This window comes from Centruroides vittatus, unplaced genomic scaffold (assembly GCF_030686945.1).
Source record: "Centruroides vittatus isolate TY-2023 unplaced genomic scaffold, ASM3068694v2 contig_499, whole genome shotgun sequence".
NCBI classification, from domain to species: domain Eukaryota; kingdom Metazoa; phylum Arthropoda; class Arachnida; order Scorpiones; family Buthidae; genus Centruroides; species Centruroides vittatus.
In genome coordinates, this window is record NW_027122285.1 from 33310 (window position 1) to 56007 (window position 22698).

General features: G+C 31.8%; 1 protein-coding gene and 2 long non-coding RNA genes across 3 annotated transcripts; 1 reads left to right on the forward strand and 2 right to left on the reverse strand.

Annotated features, from left to right (window-relative positions):
• Window positions 1-284: 284 nt before the first annotated feature.
• LOC136978138 (uncharacterized) lies at window positions 285-1019 on the reverse strand. The gene is made up of 2 exons (XR_010881180.1): window positions 959-1019; window positions 285-817 (listed from the first exon to the last, which is right to left on the reverse strand). It is a non-coding gene; the product is annotated as an uncharacterized lncRNA (long non-coding RNA).
• Window positions 1020-2918: 1899 nt separating this feature from the next.
• On the forward strand, window positions 2919-3653 carry LOC136978139 (uncharacterized). The gene is made up of 2 exons (XR_010881181.1): window positions 2919-2979; window positions 3121-3653. It is a non-coding gene; the product is annotated as an uncharacterized lncRNA (long non-coding RNA).
• Window positions 3654-10176: 6523 nt separating this feature from the next.
• Window positions 10177-10998, reverse strand: LOC136978136 (uncharacterized). The gene has a single exon (XM_067273794.1). The coding sequence runs from the start codon at window positions 10996-10998 to the stop codon at window positions 10177-10179; it is 822 nt and encodes a 273-aa protein (XP_067129895.1).
• Window positions 10999-22698: the final 11700 nt, after the last annotated feature.

The following is a 22698-nucleotide window of genomic DNA, read 5'->3' on the forward strand; positions in this document are numbered from 1 at the left end:
CACTATTTCTGTTTCATTTACAAGTTTTGTAATCTTTTGAGATACTAATCTATATTCCTTTTTAAATTTTGCAACCCAAGAATTACTAGCTGTAAACTTAATTAAACTATTTAATTGAAGAAATTTCTGTAATGCCCATATTTTTAATTGATTTACTTTAACTATTTAAAAAACAATAATCTTTAAAAAATTGTAAAATTTCTTAAAAATAAACGAGTTTGTAAAAATAACTCTTTTCTATCCGACTTCGAAAGAGCTAAGAACTGAGATGGACACCTTGGAAATTAATAAATACTTCTTACTTTATTATTCACCAACCATGCGTTATCATTCAAAATATCCAAATGCATTTCGCAAGATTTTCTTTGCCTCTTCAGTGGATATTACACCTTTACGACAGTGTTACATTTATATTCTATCAAATTTTCCCAGCATGCATCTACAGATAATCCGGTATTCAGATTGATGACATAATTTGCATAATTTTTGATACAATAATGTTCCGCGATACGTCTTGTTACAATATTTTCAAATTTATACAATATTTTGATACTATTTCTATTTATGATACAATTATTATTTTTACAATGTTGATACCATGGAGATTCACTTCGCTTCAGGCGAATTGCCGCTTCATGCTCTTTAACACGTTGTTCAAGCTGTCTTCCCGTTTCTCCAACGTAGATCTTACTTTCTGGGCATGTACATATTAGTTTGTAGACGACTCCTGCTGTTTTCAAAGGGTCTTGTGCATGTCCTACTATTCCTCTGTTTACCACATAAATACTTTTGCTTAATCTATTTTTCTGTTCGCCCACTAAGTTGACAGAACAATTATTAAAGTTATTTTTATATTTTTCATAGAACTTTTTAATATATGGTATTTTAATGTATAGGTTTTTACTTTTTTCTTCTTTTACATTATATCTACTTATTGTATAACAATTATACCACTTACGTATTACTTGTTGAGGGTAATCGTTAAGCAGATATTTTTTAAACAGATTTTCAGTTTCAAGTTCTATATACTTCTGTAATGTCGTTCTGTTGAGGATTTTTCTTAGTTCCATTATAAAAACGTTTTTCTTTATACCTTTTCTTTCCTACTCTTTTTACAAACTCGTTTATTTTTAAGAAATTTTACAATTTTTTAAAGATTATTGTTTTTTAAATATACAATAACCGATCCCATTGCTTGATATTTGTTTAACAAGTTTAATAACAGAATGATGGGAATAGAGGAGCTGAAACTGAAGATGGAAAGATTGAAGATCGACAGAAATTACTTTAAATGTTTTTTACGTGAACAGCATACACCAGCAACATTACAACTGCCAAAGTCTATCAAAACCAGTGTTCGATATGGCGACATAGTCAAGATAGAAAGATCAATCATAAAGTCTGTTATAAAGAAAAAAGGTAAACAGATGTATTTATTATCTAAAAAAATTAAATTAATGAAGAAAACTGATAACAGTAAAAATGACAATAACAAAAATAGTGATAATAAGAATACTAATGATCAGTATAAAGTAAAAAAGAGTATTAAACTAACACAAAAATTTGATTACCCCTCAACAGCAGATAAGGAAGAATGGCTAAATAAATTAATTATAAATTTGACAAACGTTGATGTTCCGAATGATTACTTACGACTATTGTCGTATGGAGATAATATGAACTTCCCCATTTTTTCAAAGTCAATTGAAGTTGTAGCAGAAATTGAGAGTGCTATTCGGCGAATCTCGGGAAAATCAAAAGAAAAAGAACAGTTGAGAATACACTTAAGTAAAGATCTCCAAAAGTTCAAAGGTAAAGGTGCATATAACCAATATATAGTAGATAAAAAAGCAATTAATATAACTAATAAGATGAATAGATTAACGAAATACTTTAAACATAAACAATTATCTATTATAAAAGCAGATAAATCTCATGCACTCATAATTATTACGAATTCAGATCTACAATTAAAGAAAAAAGAAATAGTATCTACTGATGAATATGAACAACTGCATAATAACCCAACCGAAGATATCAAAAAAGGATTAATGAAGTTGATGAAGAAATATAAAAAAGAATTTGCAAATCAAGAATATAAAAAGATAATAGATTTTAACAAGATACGCATACCGCAACTTAATATCAGACTTAAAACCCATAAAATAGGAAATGTTTATAGACCTCTTGTGGATTTTAAATATTCTATATTGTATAATTTAGAACATTATATAAAAAATTATTTACAATGTATACCAGATTCTAGCTACAGTATAAAAAATACAGACCAACTAATTTCGCATTTGTTATATGGTCAAAATAAGGAATCCTTTAGACTTATGAGTCTAGATGTAAAATCAATGTACCCATCAATTAAGTGGAACTTTATTTTAGAATGTTTAAGTAATTATAGTTTACCTAATTACGTTTTAGAATTTATACAATTTGCTTTTAAAAATAACTATTTTTCGGTTGCTACAGACTTTTATCGACAAAAAGATGGGATAGCAATGGGGTCCGTTATAGGCCCGAAGATTGCAGATATATGCATGACATCATTAGATCAAAAGATTTTCCAGTTCCAAGGTATTTCCTTCTACGCCAGGTATGTAGACGACATATTAATCCTATATGACTCCAATATTACCACAGCCCAAAACATCGAAACTTATGCAAACAGTTTAAATAATGATATTAGATTCACCTACGAAGAAGAGAAAAATAATGAAATTAACTATTTAGATGTTACAATCACACGAAACGAAAAAACACTACTGTTTCGTAAGTATACAAAAATCTGTAATAATAATAAAGTAATAAACTATAAATCATACTGTCCTTTAGGTATAAAGAGAAACGTTTTTATAATGGAACTAAGAAAAATCCTCAACAGAACGACATTACAGAAGTATATAGAACTTGAAACTGAAAATCTGTTTAAAAAATATCTGCTTAACGATTACCCTCAACAAGTAATACGTAAGTGGTATAATTGTTATACAATAAGTAGATATAATGTAAAAGAAGAAAAAAGTAAAAACCTATACATTAAAATACCATATATTAAAAAGTTCTATGAAAAATATAAAAATAACTTTAATAATTGTTCTGTCAACTTAGTGGGCGAACAGAAAAATAGATTAAGCAAAAGTATTTATGTGGTAAACAGAGGAATAGTAGGACATGCACAAGACCCTTTGAAAACAGCAGGAGTCGTCTACAAACTAATATGTACATGCCCAGAAAGTAAGATCTACGTTGGAGAAACGGGAAGACAGCTTGAACAACGTGTTAAAGAGCATGAAGCGGCAATTCGCCTGAAGCGAAGTGAATCTCCATGGTATCAACATTGTAAAAATAATAATTGTATCATAAATAGAAATAGTATCAAAATATTGTATAAATTTGAAAATATTGTAACAAGACGTATCGCGGAACATTATTGTATCAAAAATTATGCAAATTATGTCATCAATCTGAATACCGGATTATCTGTAGATGCATGCTGGGAAAATTTGATAGAATATAAATGTAACACTGTCGTAAAGGTGTAATATCCACTGAAGAGGCAAAGAAAATCTTGCGAAATGCATTTGGATATTTTGAATGATAACGCATGGTTGGTGAATAATAAAGTAAGAAGTATTTATTAATTTCCAAGGTGTCCATCTCAGTTCTTAGCTCTTTCGAAGTCGGATAGAAAAGAGTTATTTTTACAAACTCGTTTATTTTTAAGAAATTTTACAATTTTTTAAAGATTATTGTTTTTTAAATATACAATAACCGATCCCATTGCTTGATATTTGTTTTACTTTAACTATTTTATAGCTGCTTCGAGCTTTGTCAGACATGCGTTTAGTATGTCCATTAATGATTTTTTAACGTTTCAATTCTATGCTTTCGAGATTTAAATTGTTTTTCCCATTCAGATAAATCACTAAAACGTTTTAATTCTTTAGCTTTTTTTTGCTGTAATATGTGTAATTTCTATTTTGGGTGTTTCTTATGAAAGTTAAGAATTTCTTCTCTTCGTTTTGTTGATATTATATTTTTATCGGATTTTCCATCGTCATCTGAATATCCTGATTCACTGTCAGTGTCTGCGTTATCAATTTCTTTCTCTTATAGCAGACGTGTTATTTTATTATCTGAAATAGGCCTATCTATAATCAAATTATAATTTTCCACCTGACAAAACTCTTTGTCTTCTTTACTTGCATAACTACTTAAGATATCGCTAAATGCATTAAAAAGCAGTTTGGCTACCTGTTTATCAACGTCTGAAATATTAGGCCTACAAATATTTTTTGTAGGCCAAACATTATCACATAAACGTTTAAGTTCTGCTATAAAGTTCTGAATATTTACATTTTATTCTCCTATTTTCGAATATTCCAAATTTATTCTTAAATGTAATAGCGCTGTCTTTCTCCGCGACCCTTTCACTTTTAAAAATTTGCATATTTGTGTCAAACAACTATGAAATAGTACGACATTTCAGTGCTAATAACTCTGATGAACACTTTTGGTGAATGCCACAAATTTATCATAGAGTTTGTATACTTTTAATGTAATTATTAACTTAATTTTATTAAAATTTATCAAAAGACACTCTGATAGTTCCCTTTAGATTAGAAGAGTTTTGCCCTACTAGTTGTGGAGCTCTCAGTGATGAACATGGAAAAAGATTCCTCCTGGATATTTCTGTATTGTAACAAAAATATCAGGGCCGTTGGAATAAAGCAATGCTGGTGGATTACTTCTGGTCTGCGTGTAGGGATGCACCCAGTGGTGATATTCGAAATAGTTAACAAAGACTTCGCTAGTAGAAAATTTTTCTCTGACAATCACCGACAAACGAAGTGAAAGTTTTGGATAAAAATAAATACAATACCTTTTTTCGCGATATATCTAATAATCAGTGGTATTTGGAACGTAAGCGGCCCTGGGCGAAGAGCAAGTAACAATAGTATATTAGTAAGTGCTGTCGATTTTTTCTTTTTTAGGCAGAGAAATTTTTCACCCCGAATGCCACTACTCATAGTAGACAGATGTCATCATCTCTCGTAATACAATATTTTTTTTATTTTGCTGTCCATAGCCCGACAGGTGTTCCACAGCCATATTTTCTCGTGCCCTTGAGATTGTGAGATCTCTCTTATGACTGGATCTAGTTTCAATAACTCTCTTGAATCGATCGCGATTAAACCTCGTTTCGGTCGAGATTGAAACGATCGAGAGAGATCGCACAAAGACATAGTCCTCGACCTTGCTCACAATCTAGATTGAAATGCTCGGTGCGAACGGGGTATAAGGCTCTAGTTTAGTAGTATTACAAAGTATAATACGTATATTTTAATATATTTTTTAATAAAAAACAAAACCACTGAGAAATGTTCCGTGTGTTTAACAAGGTTCGGAAAACTCAAACTTTTAACAACGGGTTCGGCCGAACCTGTGCGAACACACTGAATATCACCACTGGATGCACCAGAACTCACTTACAAGAGGCAAGCCAAAAGAAAACGATTGCATGAAGTCAGCACATGATTCTCTTCATATCGCACCACCTGCCAGGTATTTTTTTTATCAATTTAGAACTGTTAGAATGTTACTGTAATTTTAAAAACATTCAAAAGCACTTTCAGTGTTGTCAGCATATGTAATTAAAATGTATCCTTTTCTCTTATGCTGTAAAAATCACCTATTGTATACCACAGAAACAAGAGCTAAAAAAATTTTTTTTAGTTATATTCACTTTTCTCACTCCTAAATTAGTAAGATTTAAATCACTCACTGAAATAAAGGAAACAGTCAAAAACTTTTTTTTGTTGTCTAGTGTAATTGACGCCAATCTGAAAACTCGTGATTCTTTTCCACTTGCTTGTAAAAGCTCGTTATTCCAAATAATTATAATATCATGCAGTAGTAAAGTGCTAAACACTTTTTATAGTTTTCAACTTGCCAAATGTATAGAAATTTACAGACTTATGCTACTTAATGCAGTAAAATTTAGGTATTCGGTTTTGGTATGTGGCAAATAGAGATTGCAATTGCTGGATCCCTCATCCAGCAATCCAGCTGGATCCAGCGCATTCTTCGGCGTGCTGGATTTAGCCCCAGGTGCGGATCCGCAAATACTCAATTAACTTTCTAAATAATGGCACATAAGTCTATATTGTCAGCGTTGCCACTTTGCTACATGCGCTATTGCTTGCAGCAATTGTGACGTTGCCGTTCAGTGCAGCAAGGGCTACACCCCCTGTAAAGGTCCGCTTTTAGCAGGACAGGTCTAAAAGCAATACGACCTTGGTAATTGGTCCCACCTGGCGTTGTGTTTATAAACGGTCGGGAAGACAAAAGGTGTAGCGTCTCCGTTTATGGGACTCGTCTGTACGCGTCAATGTGTTTGCCACGTGTTTGTCAGCTAGAAAAATGTAAACACAGAATGGACATGATAGTAAGCTGTTTTGTCGGGAGGAGAGCGGACGTTATTGAAAGCTCCCGGAGAAAGAAAGGACCCTGATTGGTCGTAAGTTGTCGTCGTGGAACTCTTTAAATAGTACGAGTGGCGAGAGGAACGGGGAGAAGGGCAAGAGAGTGATAATACGGTCGTTTTAGGCACTTGGACATGTTAAGAAAGAGAGTAGAGAGCTGTCTGTCTAGATAGCGACAGACTTAGCCCTATGGAAATAAGAAAAAAGGGAAAGTATGAGATTTGAAGTGTGAAAGATAGTGAGATAGGAAAGTGTGAAAGAAGGCATGGGACCCAGAGAGCGCCAGCGCCGGCATTTATTAAACAAAAACATATGTACAAAGATAACAAATATTTACAAAATTCAATTGACAGTAAGTCCCGACAATAGTTACTCAATTACAACATTTTTCGTATTTACAAAGAAGACAAGTTACAATTTGGTAACACTTGTAGTTCCCCGTCTTGGGGAAACCACTACCAATGAAAGGTGAGTCAAGCAATGGCTACTTGCCCATTGCTGCCCTCTCTAGGAGAGGGGGGAACCACAGTAGCTTGCTCATGGCCCCCTTACAAAGAAAAGTATCAACAGTGTAATTTTGATGACCAATTGTCCTATTGTCACAGTGAGCACAAAAGCACCAACTTAAGAGTCCGTGGTGTCTTCGTCTTCTTCGTCTTCACTGCTGTCTTCGTCTTCACTTCTGGCTTCAACTTTTTCGGCGTCTTCATCTTCGTTTTCCTCTTCCTCTGAGTCTACATTGATGACCGCTTCTCTTTGGCCGTTTTTGTAGTTCGTTTGTGTGAGGGTTTTTGTATCTTCTATGTATTTTTCAAATGCTTTAAAAACAGTTTTGTTTTCCACTATGTTAGTTTCTTTAGGGGGCCAGTTATGACCTGACCTAAGACATGCGTCTATGAGTTTCTCCCGGTGCGTGGAATATTTTGTGCACTTGAACAGGTAGTGTTGCATGTTTCCTTCTTGGTCGGTGTCTACGTCACAATTGGGGTTATCCGTAATGTTGAAGCGGTAGAGATACACCTGGAAGTTCCCATGGTTCGTCATGCACTGCGTGACTCCAAAGGATGGTTTGTAATGCTTGTTGGTAAGTCTGTTACTGATTTTTGGAAAAAACTTGTAAGTGTGACGTCCGGTTGATGATGTGTTCCATTCCTGTTGCCATATTTGGTCTGTGATTTTTCTTAGTTAATTTTTGATTTCCCTTACGGCAATCCTGCTATAATTGACTGGGTTTTCCAGTTTTGTTCCACCTTTGGCCAGCATGTCTGCTTTTTCATTCCCGGAATGCCCCTTGTGGCCTGGTATTTAGATATATGTTAACCGTTGTCTTTTATTTGTAATATCGGAGATATCTATAATGTCGTTAGTGAGCTTCGTTTTTCTCTTTTTGGAATCCAAGAGTTGAAGCGTTGCTCTGCTATCTGTATAAATGTTGATGGGGTTTCTAATTTTGTTGTTGTGTATAAATTGCAGAGCTTTGTAGATTGCGTACATTTCTGCCTGTATGGTCGTGCAATAATTTGCTATCTTTAGTGATGCTTGGTATATTGTTCTTCTTTTTTCATTGATAATGTATATTCCACTTCCAATACCTGTTTGCGTGCGTGAGCCATCTGTGTAGATAGTTATATGTTTGTCCTTGTTGTTGATTTCTTGATGGTCCATTATTACTGTGTAGCTTTCCATCTCTGCAGGGTCTGTAATGGTTTTTGATTTATCTATGTCCTCAGTATCGTTTTTAATAATCCTTTCTATAAGCTGCTTGTCGTCTGGGAGTTTTCCAGTTTTTATATCTATTTTAATTTCTTCTTCGGTCTTGTCTTTCAATTTTTCTTTAAGTAGATTCCTTTCCCAAATTATTTCTTTAGCCACCAAGTGTATTGGTTTTAGTTTCGCCAAGACGAGCAACGCGTCGGTTGGTAAAGTTCTATAAGCTCTATTTATCTGTACCGCTGCTTTCCTTTGGATTGTGAGCAGTCTTCGTTTATTATGAATTTTGTCGATAGCCTCGCCCCATACCTGGACTTTGTAAAGTATTGCAGGCTCTATGGCACCTTTGTAGAAAAGTTTTGTATTCCTTGGGCCCATTCCCCAAGTATTTCTGCTTAGCTGTTCTAATAAGTTTGCCCTTTCTGTTACTTTTCGGTATATTTCCTGTATGTGCGTCTTCCAGCTTAGTTGTCTGTCGAAGTAGATTCCTAAATATTTGATGTATGGGACATTCTTTATATTTTTCCTGTCTATCTTAATTCCTATGGGTTTTTTAAGTTGATTTCCTTTATCTTTTCTGGTACAAACTACCGCCTCGCACTTCTGGTGGTTAATGGGCTGTTTATAATTGGTGCTCCATTCCTGTATGATTTTTTAGTATCTCGTTTGCTTTGTCTTCTAATCTGTTACAATTTTGGTTAGCCACCATAACTAAAGCATCGTCTGCGAAAGCTTGAATTCTGACTTCTTCAGTATTTGGGACCCGGTTTAGAAGGCCATCAAAGGACAGGTTCCATAGCCCTGGTCCGCTCCTGGAACCCTGCGAGCACCCTCTTGTTCGGTTGATCTTTCCTTTGTAATATTTATACTGTTGGAATGAAAGCCTGCTTGTCTGTTCGTCAGGTAGTCTTTTAGTATGTTTCTTAGATTTTGTGGGCAACGTATTTCATCTAATCTTTGTAGTATCCCAGGCCACCACATGTGGTCAAATGCCTTTCTGAATTCTATTTTTATCAACATCGCGTGTTGTTCCTTTTTCCATGCTTTGTGGACACACTCTTTAACTTTCATTGCTGCGTCGATTGTTGATTACCCTTGTTTAAAGCCCATTTGGTTTTTATTCATGTTTTTGCTCCTGTATTAATGCCAATTGATTCTTTTTATTATGAGGCCATCTAAAATTTTTCCCATCACTGGTAGTAGGCTTATGGGCCTAAAGTCCTCTGGCTTGCTCGGATTATCCTTCTTGGAGATTAATTTGACGTTTGCTTGTTTCCAACTGGTCGGGAAACATTCAAGTCTCAGACAAACATTGTAAAGATGGACCAGTACAATAGGGATGTGCTTGTGTATTCTTTTTATCACTTCCGCTGTAATTTGGTCCAGCCCAGGGGCCTTCTTATTAGCAAGCGAGTTGATGGCCTTTTGAATTTCTTTGAACGTAAACGGTCTGTCGTTGTTAGTGTCTGGAGTTTGGAGGCCCTGTAGTCTAATTTCTTTGTGAATTGGTAGGTCCGTTGTAACGTCATCATTTGGAAAATGGAAGTCGAGAATCTGTTTGATGTTTTCTTCCACAATTATAACTGTCTGATTATTACTCAGGATGTCTGGAATATGTGTTGGCTCCCGTTTCTTGAATATTATTTGATATGGCACATTCCATGGATCTCTCTTGCACTGTTTACTGCATAATTCTCTCCAAGTGAGAGACCTTTGTTTGTTAATTTTCTTTTTATACACTTTGAGTGCCCTGTTGTACTCCTTTTTCTTTTGTTTTCTTTCGGTTGATCTTTCTAATTGTTTCCTTATCCTTCTGACCTCTCTTTTGCTTTGGGTAAGTTCTGCAGTCCACAAAATTGAGGTAGTCCGTTTAATTCTTTTACTTTGAGTTGTCTCTTTTACTGTGTGGTTGATAATTGTAGTAATAAATTCAACCTATTTTTCTAGATCTCTTTTGTCGTCAATTTGTCTAAAGTCGTATGTTCTCCACTTTTCCTGCAAATTTTTGTTTGAAGAGCTCCCAGTTTATATGAGTTCTTGAAGTCCATTGGTGCTGGTCCTTTTTCTGCTTTACTTGAATTTCTGCTAAGATATACCGGTGGTCACTCGCCGAGGTGCGAAGCAGAGTTTCACAGTTGCGTATTTTATGGCTCAGGTCGTTCGTGTTTATAAATATATCCGTCCATCCTTCCTCGAACCCTGTGAAGAAGGTTGGGAGTGTGCTCATATTAGAAGACACCATGTCCATCTCGTCCATTAAACCATTCAGTAATCTACCTCTCTCGTCTTCCTGTGGATGGTACCACGTTGCTGACTTGGCGTTCGCGTCGCCCGTGATGATAATGTTTTTGCCTTTGATGTTTTTAAGTATTTTGTCAAGTTCATCGATACACTCTCTATCTTCCAAGTATGGAGAGAGGTATATACTTAATAAGTAAATTGGCTCTTCTTGATTGATAATCACCGTGGTTATTATTTTATTACTTAATTGTAGCACTAATGCAATGTCAATTGTTTTGTTTTTCACAATTATTCCACATTTTGGTTTGCTGTTGTTGTTTTTAGTAATAACTCTCCAATTATTAAAACGGACTATCTTATTATTAATTGTATGCGGTTCCTGAATAGTTATTATATCAATGACCAGATCGTTAGCAGTTTTAATGACATTCGAACTGGCCGCTCTACTTCTTTGCACATTTATCTGCAATATTTTGATGTTCATGTCCGTGCTTCTGTGTTGCGTTGGTATTGTAGACTTGGTGTTAGTTACTGTATTTTCAGAGTCCATAATCTGTTCGTTTTATAATAGCTTTCTTTATTTTTTCTGTTAATGGGCAGTTCGGGTGAAATGCCCCGTGGTTCGTTGGTTGTTTTTTAGTGTTCGGAAGTTCTTTATTGTTATTGTGACAATTTATGCAACAGGGTGGTTCTTGCCGTCTATCGCACTCTGAGAACCTGTGGTCTTTGCCACAGTGACTACAGTGTTGTGTTCCTTCGCAATTCTTTGCCATGTGCCCCGTTCCACAACAACGGTAGCACCTTAAAATTGGTACAAAATCGTCGACTGTTACTGTCGCCCAGTTGATTGAAATGTGTTTCTCCCTAATTGTATGCGATTTTTTAAGAAAAAAGTTTAATGGATTTTGATTGTAAATGGCTATTATTTGGAGTTTCGATTGTATATGCATTTAATATCGATATTAAAAATATATATCTTAAATTTTATATGTACTCTAGACATTAAACCAATAAAGTATCTATATTACCGTAACGTTTCTGAAGTTTTATTACTTTTGTAAGATCCGAAGTTTGTGAAACCTCGTTCACTTGTCAAGGATGGCTTTAAAATTATTTTTAAGTTGAACAGAGATGTGGAGACAAAACGATCATAAAATCGTCGTCTCCGGTCAGATTTCCCGACAGCGGTTAGAATTGAATTATTTTATTATCCTGTCCTAATTCGCGATTTCTTCGATAACTAAATAGAACCGAGTAGCTGATCTACTTCTTACTTCGTCTGAGTGGTGAAGTCTAAATTCTAGTAGCAGGGATATGTCCAGTGTAGGAAGGGTTTATGTCGATTCGGGAGATAGAATGACAGACAAATCCCTTATCTATATTCTATCTATTTATTAAGATATTATATTTAACAAGATATATACATAGATGGACTTATTATATAAACCGTAACGATATATCAAGCGACAGAGTCACTATGATTCTAAGCTAAACATTCTTTAACTATAAACACTCTTTCTGACCTATAAGCTAAACACTATTCAGATTTTAATTCAATCTGGATCGGTTAGGAATTCTATCATTAGGCATGAACTCTAATACCTTCTCAGACAGGCAAGTATGATTCAAACTATGGCTGTTTAGGGACTAGAAAGCAGCATCGTATGGCGGGAAGTCGTTCTTGTTATACAGATATCTGTCGTCAGAACAGGAAGTTTAATATCCTTTTCTCAGAGGAATCAAAAAGATATTAATCTGATAAAATTTTGTCTTTTCTGCCTTCCCACGGTTAAATAAAATAATTTTCTTTTGTAGTTAACTTTATACATAATTTATATTTAATTGCTTTTCTGTACGACCCTCTAGATCCAGGTTCTTACAATCTCAAGTAAACAATAAATAATCCACCAGCGAGTTCCTTTACTTTTCCGTTATTATTAGAGACTGAGCGTGTATTGTTATCTCTTATGATATTTTATGAAAACACTTTTTAATATTTTTACTTATTATCCCAAAGCACCATTATTAATTTTGAGGTTAGGAATATAGGTTATGAAAAATTGTGAATGCGATAACTCGAAAAATCAGCTTAATTCTGACCTACACGAGATTTAACATTCAATTTTTGTTCTCTCTCCACCACGTCGACCTTTAACCACAAAAATTTAATAATATTAATTTTCCGAAACATTAAACTTTTAAGCCGAATTTCAGAAATTCTCCACGAAAAACGACAGGAATTATTAAGCTTCTAACAAGATTGAAGAAATCGTTTCCCACCCACAAACACTAATATCTATACAAATTCAAAAGACAGCAAATTTTTTTACCTTGATTGATGTTTCAAGTACAAAAATGAAAAAAAAAATCTTCGGGGTCAATGATTGTCGAATCGCCATACATTTCCTCTGTTATAACAACCAGAAATGTTTGATTACTTGAAGTTTTCCGTGAGTACGAATTGACCTCAAGTTATGCAGAACGAAAGAAATCTCTACGACAATTCATCCAAAATTAAGAACATACTGTTGACAAATATACATATTACATATTATATATTGTTTTAGTATTTTAAAATAATATTAAGGGTCTATAAGAAACATCAATATTTTTTAATGATACTCGGGTATATAATTTTAGTAAAATGATATTCTGGACACGGTACGAGTTTGTATTTAGAAGTTTTTGAATCATTTCCAAAAAGAAAATATTTTACACAGTGGGTGGTAAAATTTGTTAAATTCAAATGACGGTTTGAAACTAGACACTCGTTTGGGTGATTAATTCAACTGAAGAAACCTACTATTCATAGCAATAAAAAAAGTTTAGCAGAGTGTTGTGTAACTTTCTCAGCTGTTATTTATTTTATTTTTAAAATAATTTTTATATTGTTAATCTTAATACATAAATTTCTGTGGCGCTACCTATTATGAGATTTTGCTTTAAAATTTTTAATAATATTAATTATTATAACATGGCAAATAATTTAATTTTGAAAGTAAAAATGAGTTTCATAAAAATCTTTTAATGCCTATAACAAGTAAATTCGTCATTAAGTCCGCGTTTATGCGAGATATCAGAAGTCTATGCCTCTGATATTTTGCCACTCTGCATCCATCTCCTGGACCTTTTACAATCAAAGTTTCGTAGCATCAATGTCCTTTACTAACCGTGCTAACTAAGTTACTGTGCACAATTTTGTGTTTTATTAGTCGTTATCTAATTTTGCGATATCAAACGAAATAGATGCCAACATACACATAAACGCACGTCCTCGCACACTCTCAAACACATACATACGTACACATCCACAAAAGTTCTTTTTCTTGACTTTTTGAGTTGAAGAGTGTTGAAATGTATACACTTTAAAAATACTCGGAGACCTAAATTTGTTACCATTCTCATACCTTAACTTATGACTACATAACAACCGGAAATGTAAATGTTATTAGAGAGAGTAATTCATCGAATTTAAATGAATAACGCTGAATTTGTAAATGTCTGGGTTTTAGTTTTTCGGATGTTATTTATACATAATGTGAAAAGCCTGGAATCGAGGCACGAAACTTATGGTAGATTCCTGCTATGTATGCAATCATCTCTAATGAGTTACTTTTGAACAACGCTGTATAACTTGCTTTCCTATATTAAAGTATTCTTTGTACTTACATCTTTCGGAATTTGAAATTATTAATAAAGTAGCCTTTTATGCAAATAAAATAATATTCTGTGTTCAAAATATCTAAAGGTATTAAAAATTTGTTCTTCTCGATTTATTCAATACCCAGTTGAATAATTTTATTAGATGTAATCAGGCAGCCATTATCATTCACAATGCGATACGTTCTGTATATTTGCTAAGTCGTAATTATATCGGATGTAGTTTTTTTACATTTTTTCAGAACTTCATTAGGTTGATTCATCCAGATTAAAATCTATAATTCGTAAATTACACGAAAATCAATTAAGATTTCTATCTCTATATAAAACACAGTGCACTGACAATAAACTTATTCCTGCTTAGAGATGACTGGAGCTCATTTGAAAGCTTCGAAGTGTAGTTCAGTTTCCAGGCATTCTAGAACACGGGAAAGACAGTTTCTTAGAGAATTGTTGAAAATTGCATAACTTCCGCTATTATTGATTGCAGCAGGTTGTATTAGAAAAAGGACGTTATCAACAGCAAAAATTAACATTTCATATGATATAAAGAACAGATACCATTAATTAGTTCACTTATTTCAATTCTACAAATTACAACAATTATTTTTAATTTTCGCAATTTATCACATTTCTTATTTTCGTTTGTAATCTTTTTGAACATCTGTTGAAGTTTTGCGAGTAAGCTATTGTGATTTTAGTTTGTCTGCACCTAGATAGAATTCTCGTATTTCTTGAATTAGTATATTGTTTATTTGGTATCTCTTGATGTAGCTGAGATCTTTCCACTCATATGATTTTTTCTTATGCTTTTACAATTAAGCAAAACCGCCATGTGAATGTGAGAAAAAGTTTCGGTTGTATAATGAAAAATAAGTTGCTTTTTAGTAATTAACATTGTCCATCCTTTGAATATATTGCTTGGAATCGTGGATAATGTGAATTTAATTCTGATGTATTAATTTAATTGGAAACAAATGTAACGAACATCGATATAAAACAATAAAATTATTTTAAAAAATAGTTTTGTTATAGGTTAAATGCTTACATTACATGCGGTAAATAAGTAATTTTACATTGTATTTTAAATACTACATAGTTTTGTTTTTTAATTAGATGTAAATTAGTAATATATTACTATTATTATAGTAATATATTACAGTTAACTTATACACATGTTTAACATACGTCTTGTTAGAAATAAGCGTGAGATTGCTTGAGACAGAATAAAATATGAAGAAACACTAGAATTAATAAAGCCTGTATATATTAATTGTTGTGAGTACATGCATATAGGACAATATGTTCTTCATCGCTCATCTTTATTTTACATCAGCAGTAGCAGCAGATGAAACATGCTGCTTTGCATGAAATTGCTGGTTCATTAAAAATGCAGTTTTGATTTTCTGCATCTTTAACAGAAGCAGAAAATCAAAACCTGATTTCATAGTAAAAAAGGCCTTTTCAGGGCCATTTATTTGTGATAAAAAGTAACCAAATCTATTTTCAACCAATATATCATTACCAAAAAAATTTTACATTTTAGGAAAGTCATTTACCCATTTACTTTACGCAAAATTTTAATTTACTTTACAAATTAATAATGTATGTTTCTTCTAGCAACAAAGATGGTTACTGGTTTCATAAATCATCTGATATGAAAACTACCATTTGTGTATTAGATAATTATTGCATGTCATTCTGTGCAAAATCAAGATTATGTTCGTTTTAACTATTTATCTGTATTTTGTAAAAATTATTTGTCTCTAAATATGTACAAAAATTTCATAAATATTAAGCATTAAAAATAAAACAGAATCTTTTATTTCAGTATAGTATAGATGCTTCTATTGTTTTAAATTTACAAAATATAAATCAGTCAAATATAAGAATTATATCACTTTTTATTTATTGTAAATAATTGTAATTACGCAGCTATTATACAGTGTAATTTTTATTTATAAATTTACGTGAAATAAATTCTAAGTAGTTGTTTTTGAATTTCTCTTTCTTTGTTGCCAAGTGAGACTTCATTTCCAAGTCTCGATACTGTAGGAAATTCCACTTCTTCCATTTTTCCATCACATAAAACTATATTCTCGTTAAGAGAAATGTTATGTACTATGCATATATTGTGTAAAACAGCACATCCATTAATTATTGATCTAGCTTTATCCAAGTTTCAAGATGGCGGCTCGTCTCTGATTCCAGCAAACAAAAGCAAGAAAACAGTGGGGATGCACGATCTAACCTAACCTAACCTATTTTAATAATTTGGTTGCTAATAATTATGGTAATTAATTAGAATAGGATAGTTTAGGTTAGAACGTGCGACCCCACTGTTTCCTTGCTTCTGTTAGCTGGAATCAGAGACGAGCCGCCATCTTGAAAGCTAAAGTAACATTAACCCATTTCACATACAAGTTCAGTACTATTGTTTCTAATAAACTAAGTAAATACAGTATTACCAAATATAATTAAACATCAGAACACGTGCTAAGCTTACTGTAATTTAATATTCAAACGCTTTCAGCCTATTTTTATAAGCCATCATCAGGAAATTACAGTATTACTTTTAATTTGTAAAATAAAATAAGTAAAAATAAATGAAAGATTACTCAATAAACATATTTCAATCATTATTAAGAAAAATCTAAGAAATGTGTAATATTCAATATAAAAAATCTGTTGGTTTAATTTTACTAACCTATTAACCAAGCATTATTATTCGTTTGGATTCGTCCGTCTATAAAAGCTCGTCTTAAGTTGCAGCTTTTCCATATATACGAATCATGTATTAATCCAGGAAATTTTGCATTAATGCTCTTTATTTTCATGTCGAAATAACACACCTGAAACATAATGAAAATATAATAATTCATTGTATTATTTTTGTGTCATGAAATGATATGTATAATTTAATAACAAATTTGATAATTTGTGTACTAAAAGCATTTCAAATATATACCAATAAGTTAGTCTTTTACCTACTATTTGTGTATTTATGGAATGATATCCTTTTCGATCGACATACGTAAATTCTTTATATTCAAGATCATTAAGTGATGGTGCAATTATAAAAATGTGAATTTTATCAATAGCACTTATTACTCTAGGAACCACCTAAACTCATGAATTTTTGTTTTACTAATGTTATCTCTGTATCAGAACTTTGAAATTTTATTAAGCGATGAAGAAGATCCACATTTATTACCTCTCTTACTGTCGTTATGCAACGTCCTACCGAAGGGTGGCTAATTTCTAGTGTGTTATCTCGAGCTACTGGCATCTGATAAAAAACAGAAGCAAAAAGTCGAACAGTACATAATATTTACAAGAAAACAAATTTAATAAAACCATAATGCAGCTTACAGATATATATTATATTTCAAAAAGGTATCTATAAAAATTTTTATGAGCATATCTATATTCATATTCATATTGTTATATAAACATCAACATTTTTGAAATGAACAATATTTTATATACAATTAATAAATAATATTTAACAAAACCTACAATACATATGTTGTGTTTTTATATATATAATTATTAAATTTTTAGTAAAATACTGTAAAAATACACACTGCTTAGGAGACCTCGAATAACTGAAATGTATTTCATTGTAGTGTGTTCTAAGAATGTAACAAATTCATTTCCTCTATGACAACCCACGTACTTGTTGTGATAAAGAAAATATTAATGTTCATTTTTAACTAATCGAATATTTTTCAAATTATATTCTAGAATTTTAATTATATTTTATTTAAAACGTTTAATGAAAATTGTAAATTCTATTGATTTTTTTGTTTGAAAAGCAAATTATAGAGTCAAATATGCAGCCGTTTCTTTGTAAACAGTTTAAAAAATTTTTGAAATCTAAAATTAAATTACTTATTTATTATCGATTAAATAAGCGTAATTTTAATTATATTTTGAATAAACTTTTTAATTTAAAATATATACACTGTAGATCAAATTGGTAGTGTCTTGCTCTTGTACATCATTCCTTTCCGTTAGCAATAGATTCGTGCCAGTCATCTATTTAACTCCTTTGACAGGAAACTTTTTGAATAGAAATAACGTAATTTCCGTTGTAAACCAGAAGTTTCTGTATAGTTAATCAGGGCTTCTTGTGCCTCTGCTATGCATTTCTGCTGTGGATGTTTAACTATCTAACTTCGTTTTGGAAATTTTGTGTTACAATATTTAAAAACAATTTCAAATTTATTAAAATTTGAAATAATGGCAACTTTACGTTTTAATTATTAAATATTTTATTATTTTCCTAAAAATAATAATATTTTGAATATATTGAAATTAATAATTCCTTCAGCTTATCCAATTTAAAAAAAAATTAACTCAATCTCTCTTATGTGATTTTGCATCCAACTTTCTCAGCTAGAGCATTGTAATGCAAGTAAAATTATAAATGGAAAGTAAAAAACGGAAATATCGGCTGGAAGAAACTACAAAATATTTTTTTTTTTTTTTGAAACCGTGTTTTGTTGATTGTTGGACTATGAACCCAAAGTTAAGTTTTAATTAAAGTTAAGTGTTTAATAAAAACTCAACTTTGGGTTCATAGTCCCACAAAATATTTGTTGCGCGACAAATCTAACTTCATTATTATGAATGTAAATGTAATTAAATTTTAACGTGACGTTCAATAATTTTGCTACTAATACATTGTCGCTTTTGATTGCATAAAATACTGATAAAAATTATTCACGAAATGTTTACCAATTTTTCGTTTCGCAATTATTATTTACATATTTATGTTACTCCTTATTCTAGAAGCATTGTAATATAGTAGGTAAATCCTGTATGCACAAACAAATTGATTTTGGGAAAACTTATTATAAAAATTATACAAAAAATCAGCAACAAGTTGCTCAACTTTCATGGCAACATATATAATATAGGTTGGGCCATCTGTTATCATATTATCATATTCAGTGGTGTACATTTTTTTATTTGATTTTCAGTCTTAAAAAGCAAGATGTCGAGTCTTTTAGCAAACAGGATTCGCGATGTACCAAATCTAAAATGGCGAACTAATCAGCTGTTCTCTATGTAGTACGCTAATCACTGTTTGTTACTTCTCAGCAGCGTTTATTCAAGGCTTGGTCGAAGTCATGATGTATACGATAAACTAATGATAGACTGATAAAATAGCACAATGCACCATATGCGTGATCTGTAAACTGGGAAGGATTTTCTTAGCATGACTTGAATTATTCAGGTTTTAAAAATAACATAAAAACATAGAAACATTTCACAAGTATCTAACTTATTGATAATACATAAATTCCAACCAGTTCGAACTGGTTTTATCCACTTGGTGACTGGTAGGCTAGTGTGAAATAACACGCTTAGACACTATAAAGCATACTACTTCCTAATTTAATAATAATTTTTTTCATTCTTGAAACAAAATAAGCAACATAAAAATCTAACTGAAGTAAATATTTGCAATTTTGAAATTATAAGCATGTTTCTGTTTCACAATGTTTCAGTAACAACCATTCTCTGTTTCAAAGAATTGCCAGCTTATTACTAACTAATAATAACGTATAATGTAAAGTACGCTGTAGAAAAGTTCTGAAAGAATTTTTGAAACACTTAGAGATGTGTATGACTTGATAGATACCAGTACAATATCTGTGGTGAATTGCCTGTACCACTTATGTATGCTGTTCTCCATTAAAATTTGTTTTTGAAATATTTTCTTCCAGTTTTTCGTACTGTCATAACAGACTTTGTAATGTGGAATTGCAGGACACAGAATGCTATCTCTTTTCCATGTACCAATATGTTCCATTGCTTGCTCAGAGCAGTAAAATACAGAACCACAGATGGACATAAAAATTTGTGAAGAGAATGCAAATATATAACTTGAATATGTTTCTGACGTTCACTACAATTTAATCATAAAACCGAGACAGCTTTCAGAATAACTCTATACTTATAACTAAATTTGTGCTTCTGGTGGTTCATTGTAATTAACCCGATAAAATAACTGGAAAAATACCTACTTTTCACAAAGATGTTAGACATCAAGTGATTCGACAAAAATGTTAGACATCAAGTGGGCCATAAGAACGAGATATGGGTTTTATCATACGCAGCAATACAATTACTGAAAATGGTACGCAGTAAATAAAAAACAAATTTCAGGGGTCAGTATGTGTTAAGGGAGTTGTAGATACTCCCTGTTAATTCCTTGTTTATTACGCTCACGAAACAATAATTTTGTCAACTAGTAAACATTATTATATTGCATAGAAATGTAAACAATTGTCTACAATTGAAGTAACTACTTATATAACACATCGAAATAAATTTACAATAAATAGAATAATTTTATATATATAATTTTATTTTTTTGTGGATTATCAGGGAGAAATTGCGAAAAAGTTATTGTGTTCATCGAAACAAGGGTTAAGAATCGCCATTATAATGTATTGAAACGACTTGTAAATAATGTGCAACTTATTTTAATGGATTTCCGGATTTTCGGCTTTTCAGCTAAGCTCTTTTATATGTTTATATATTGTAAGCTTGATTTAATTTTTGATATTTAAAAATGTAACACTGAGAAAGTTGATTTTGAAACTCGTCAATAAATTATCTGTCAAGTTTTTGAAAACAGGAAACAAAATTCCAGTTTAGGCAATCTTTTAATTCGCGTAAAGTCTCTGTGTTTAATCGTTGGTATTTTAAAACTTTCTTAAACCTTATTACTACTTTCCAAATTAAAGTTTACGCTTTGTTATAATAATTAAAAATATAAAAAGTTTTTTGATAAAACATCAAAACAGATAACACTACACATACAGTTTTTACTGTAATGATAATAAAAAGTTAAAAAACTCTCTGCTGGATATTTTATTTTTTAGATGGGAGTATTAAAACTTCAGAAACGTAACTGTAATATAATTACTTTATTGGCATAATGTTGAGATTACATAAGAAAAATTTTAGATATATATTATTAATATCGATGTTAGAAGCATAAACAATCGAACCGCCAAATAATGGACATCATGATTTCGGCCATTAAACATTTTTCTTTAAGAAAAACGCAAACGATTAATTTAAAATAAGGAGGTAACTTCGAAAAACAGCTATCTCGTACGTCTTTTGTTCTGTTATATGTTAGGAAAAATCTAGAAAGCTATGGTGTCCAGTGATAAGTTGTGACATGCGTTTACGGTGCAATGTAGTTAGTAATGAAATATATTTGTGTAGACATGGAAAATAGTACCTTCCGGGAGGACTTCTAAAAGTAACTGGCCCCTATTCAGGCGTTACAGACATAGAGAAAACCCGGAAAACTCCACGTGGCCAGCCGGCCCAGACAAAAAGCAAGAAAACAACCGAACTCTTAGTGTTCAGGAACAGAACAACTTAGCTATTAGTCGGCAATGTTGTACGTTGCCATCAATTGTCATTATTCAAAAATTTTACGGTATTTTGAATTAGGTAATTTATAGTATATCGAATATTAAATACACATTAACTCCTTGGGACTCCAGCGAATTAAATACTTTTTAATTTTAATGTAGTTAAACATAAAAACGAAAAAAAAATTATAGAAATGTGTTAATTTTGAAGAAAAAGCTTCAAAGTATAATTTCCTTTGTCTCGCCTTAGCGCGAAACTTGACACCGATGTGTCATTGTTTACACAGCTGGATGACCTTGAGAACAGCTGGTGTCGTCTTTCGCGGGACATTCTCATGAAACTCTCGGGAGGAGAAGGGTAAAAAGTAGGGTGAATACTAGATGGCGGTATATTTCTAAATATTTTTTTAAAATTACGATTTTAATTGAAATTTCCGACCCCCCCGACTTAATTAAACGTATATATAATAAAATCTATTAATTAAAAAAATTAAAAAACTATTGGATGCTGTTTTTGACATCAGAAAATAGCTTTAAATAACTTTACCGAAGTAAAATCGACGCACTAGAACTTTAGAAAGATGAATAAAGTTTTATAAAAAAATCCCATAAAAAAACCATTAAGCGTTAATTGCGTGTCATTAAAGGTTAATTAAACTCGCAATAAAATTTTTTCGCGCGGGTAAAAATTTTTCAAAAAATTTGGAGACTTAGAAAACATCCGAAAAATCAAAAAAAAAAAAAAATTTTTTTAGGGGTCCTAAAGGACCCCATTTTTTGTAACGCTATACAACTTGCCCGAGATATCTCGGGCTAAGGGCTGAACGCGTTAATAAGTCAGAAATGAATCATACAGTTTTGATTGAAGTTACAACACATGCAAATACATATGCTCGATACATTTGTTAATAAAAATTTGTGCTTATATAAATTTTTCAATAATTATAATATATGTTAGTTTTGAAACGATGCAATATAAGTTACTATTAAAATTAATATGTAAGATGTCAAATTAATATACGTTGACATGGCGTTTAAATCGATCTGATGATGATACAACACAGGCTGACATTTCTTACTTCACAGTCATCTTACTCGCATCAGGAAGTGCAACAAAATAGATATTGCATATCATGTCATAAATTAATATTTTTGTAGTATATTTTGAACTATTCATTATT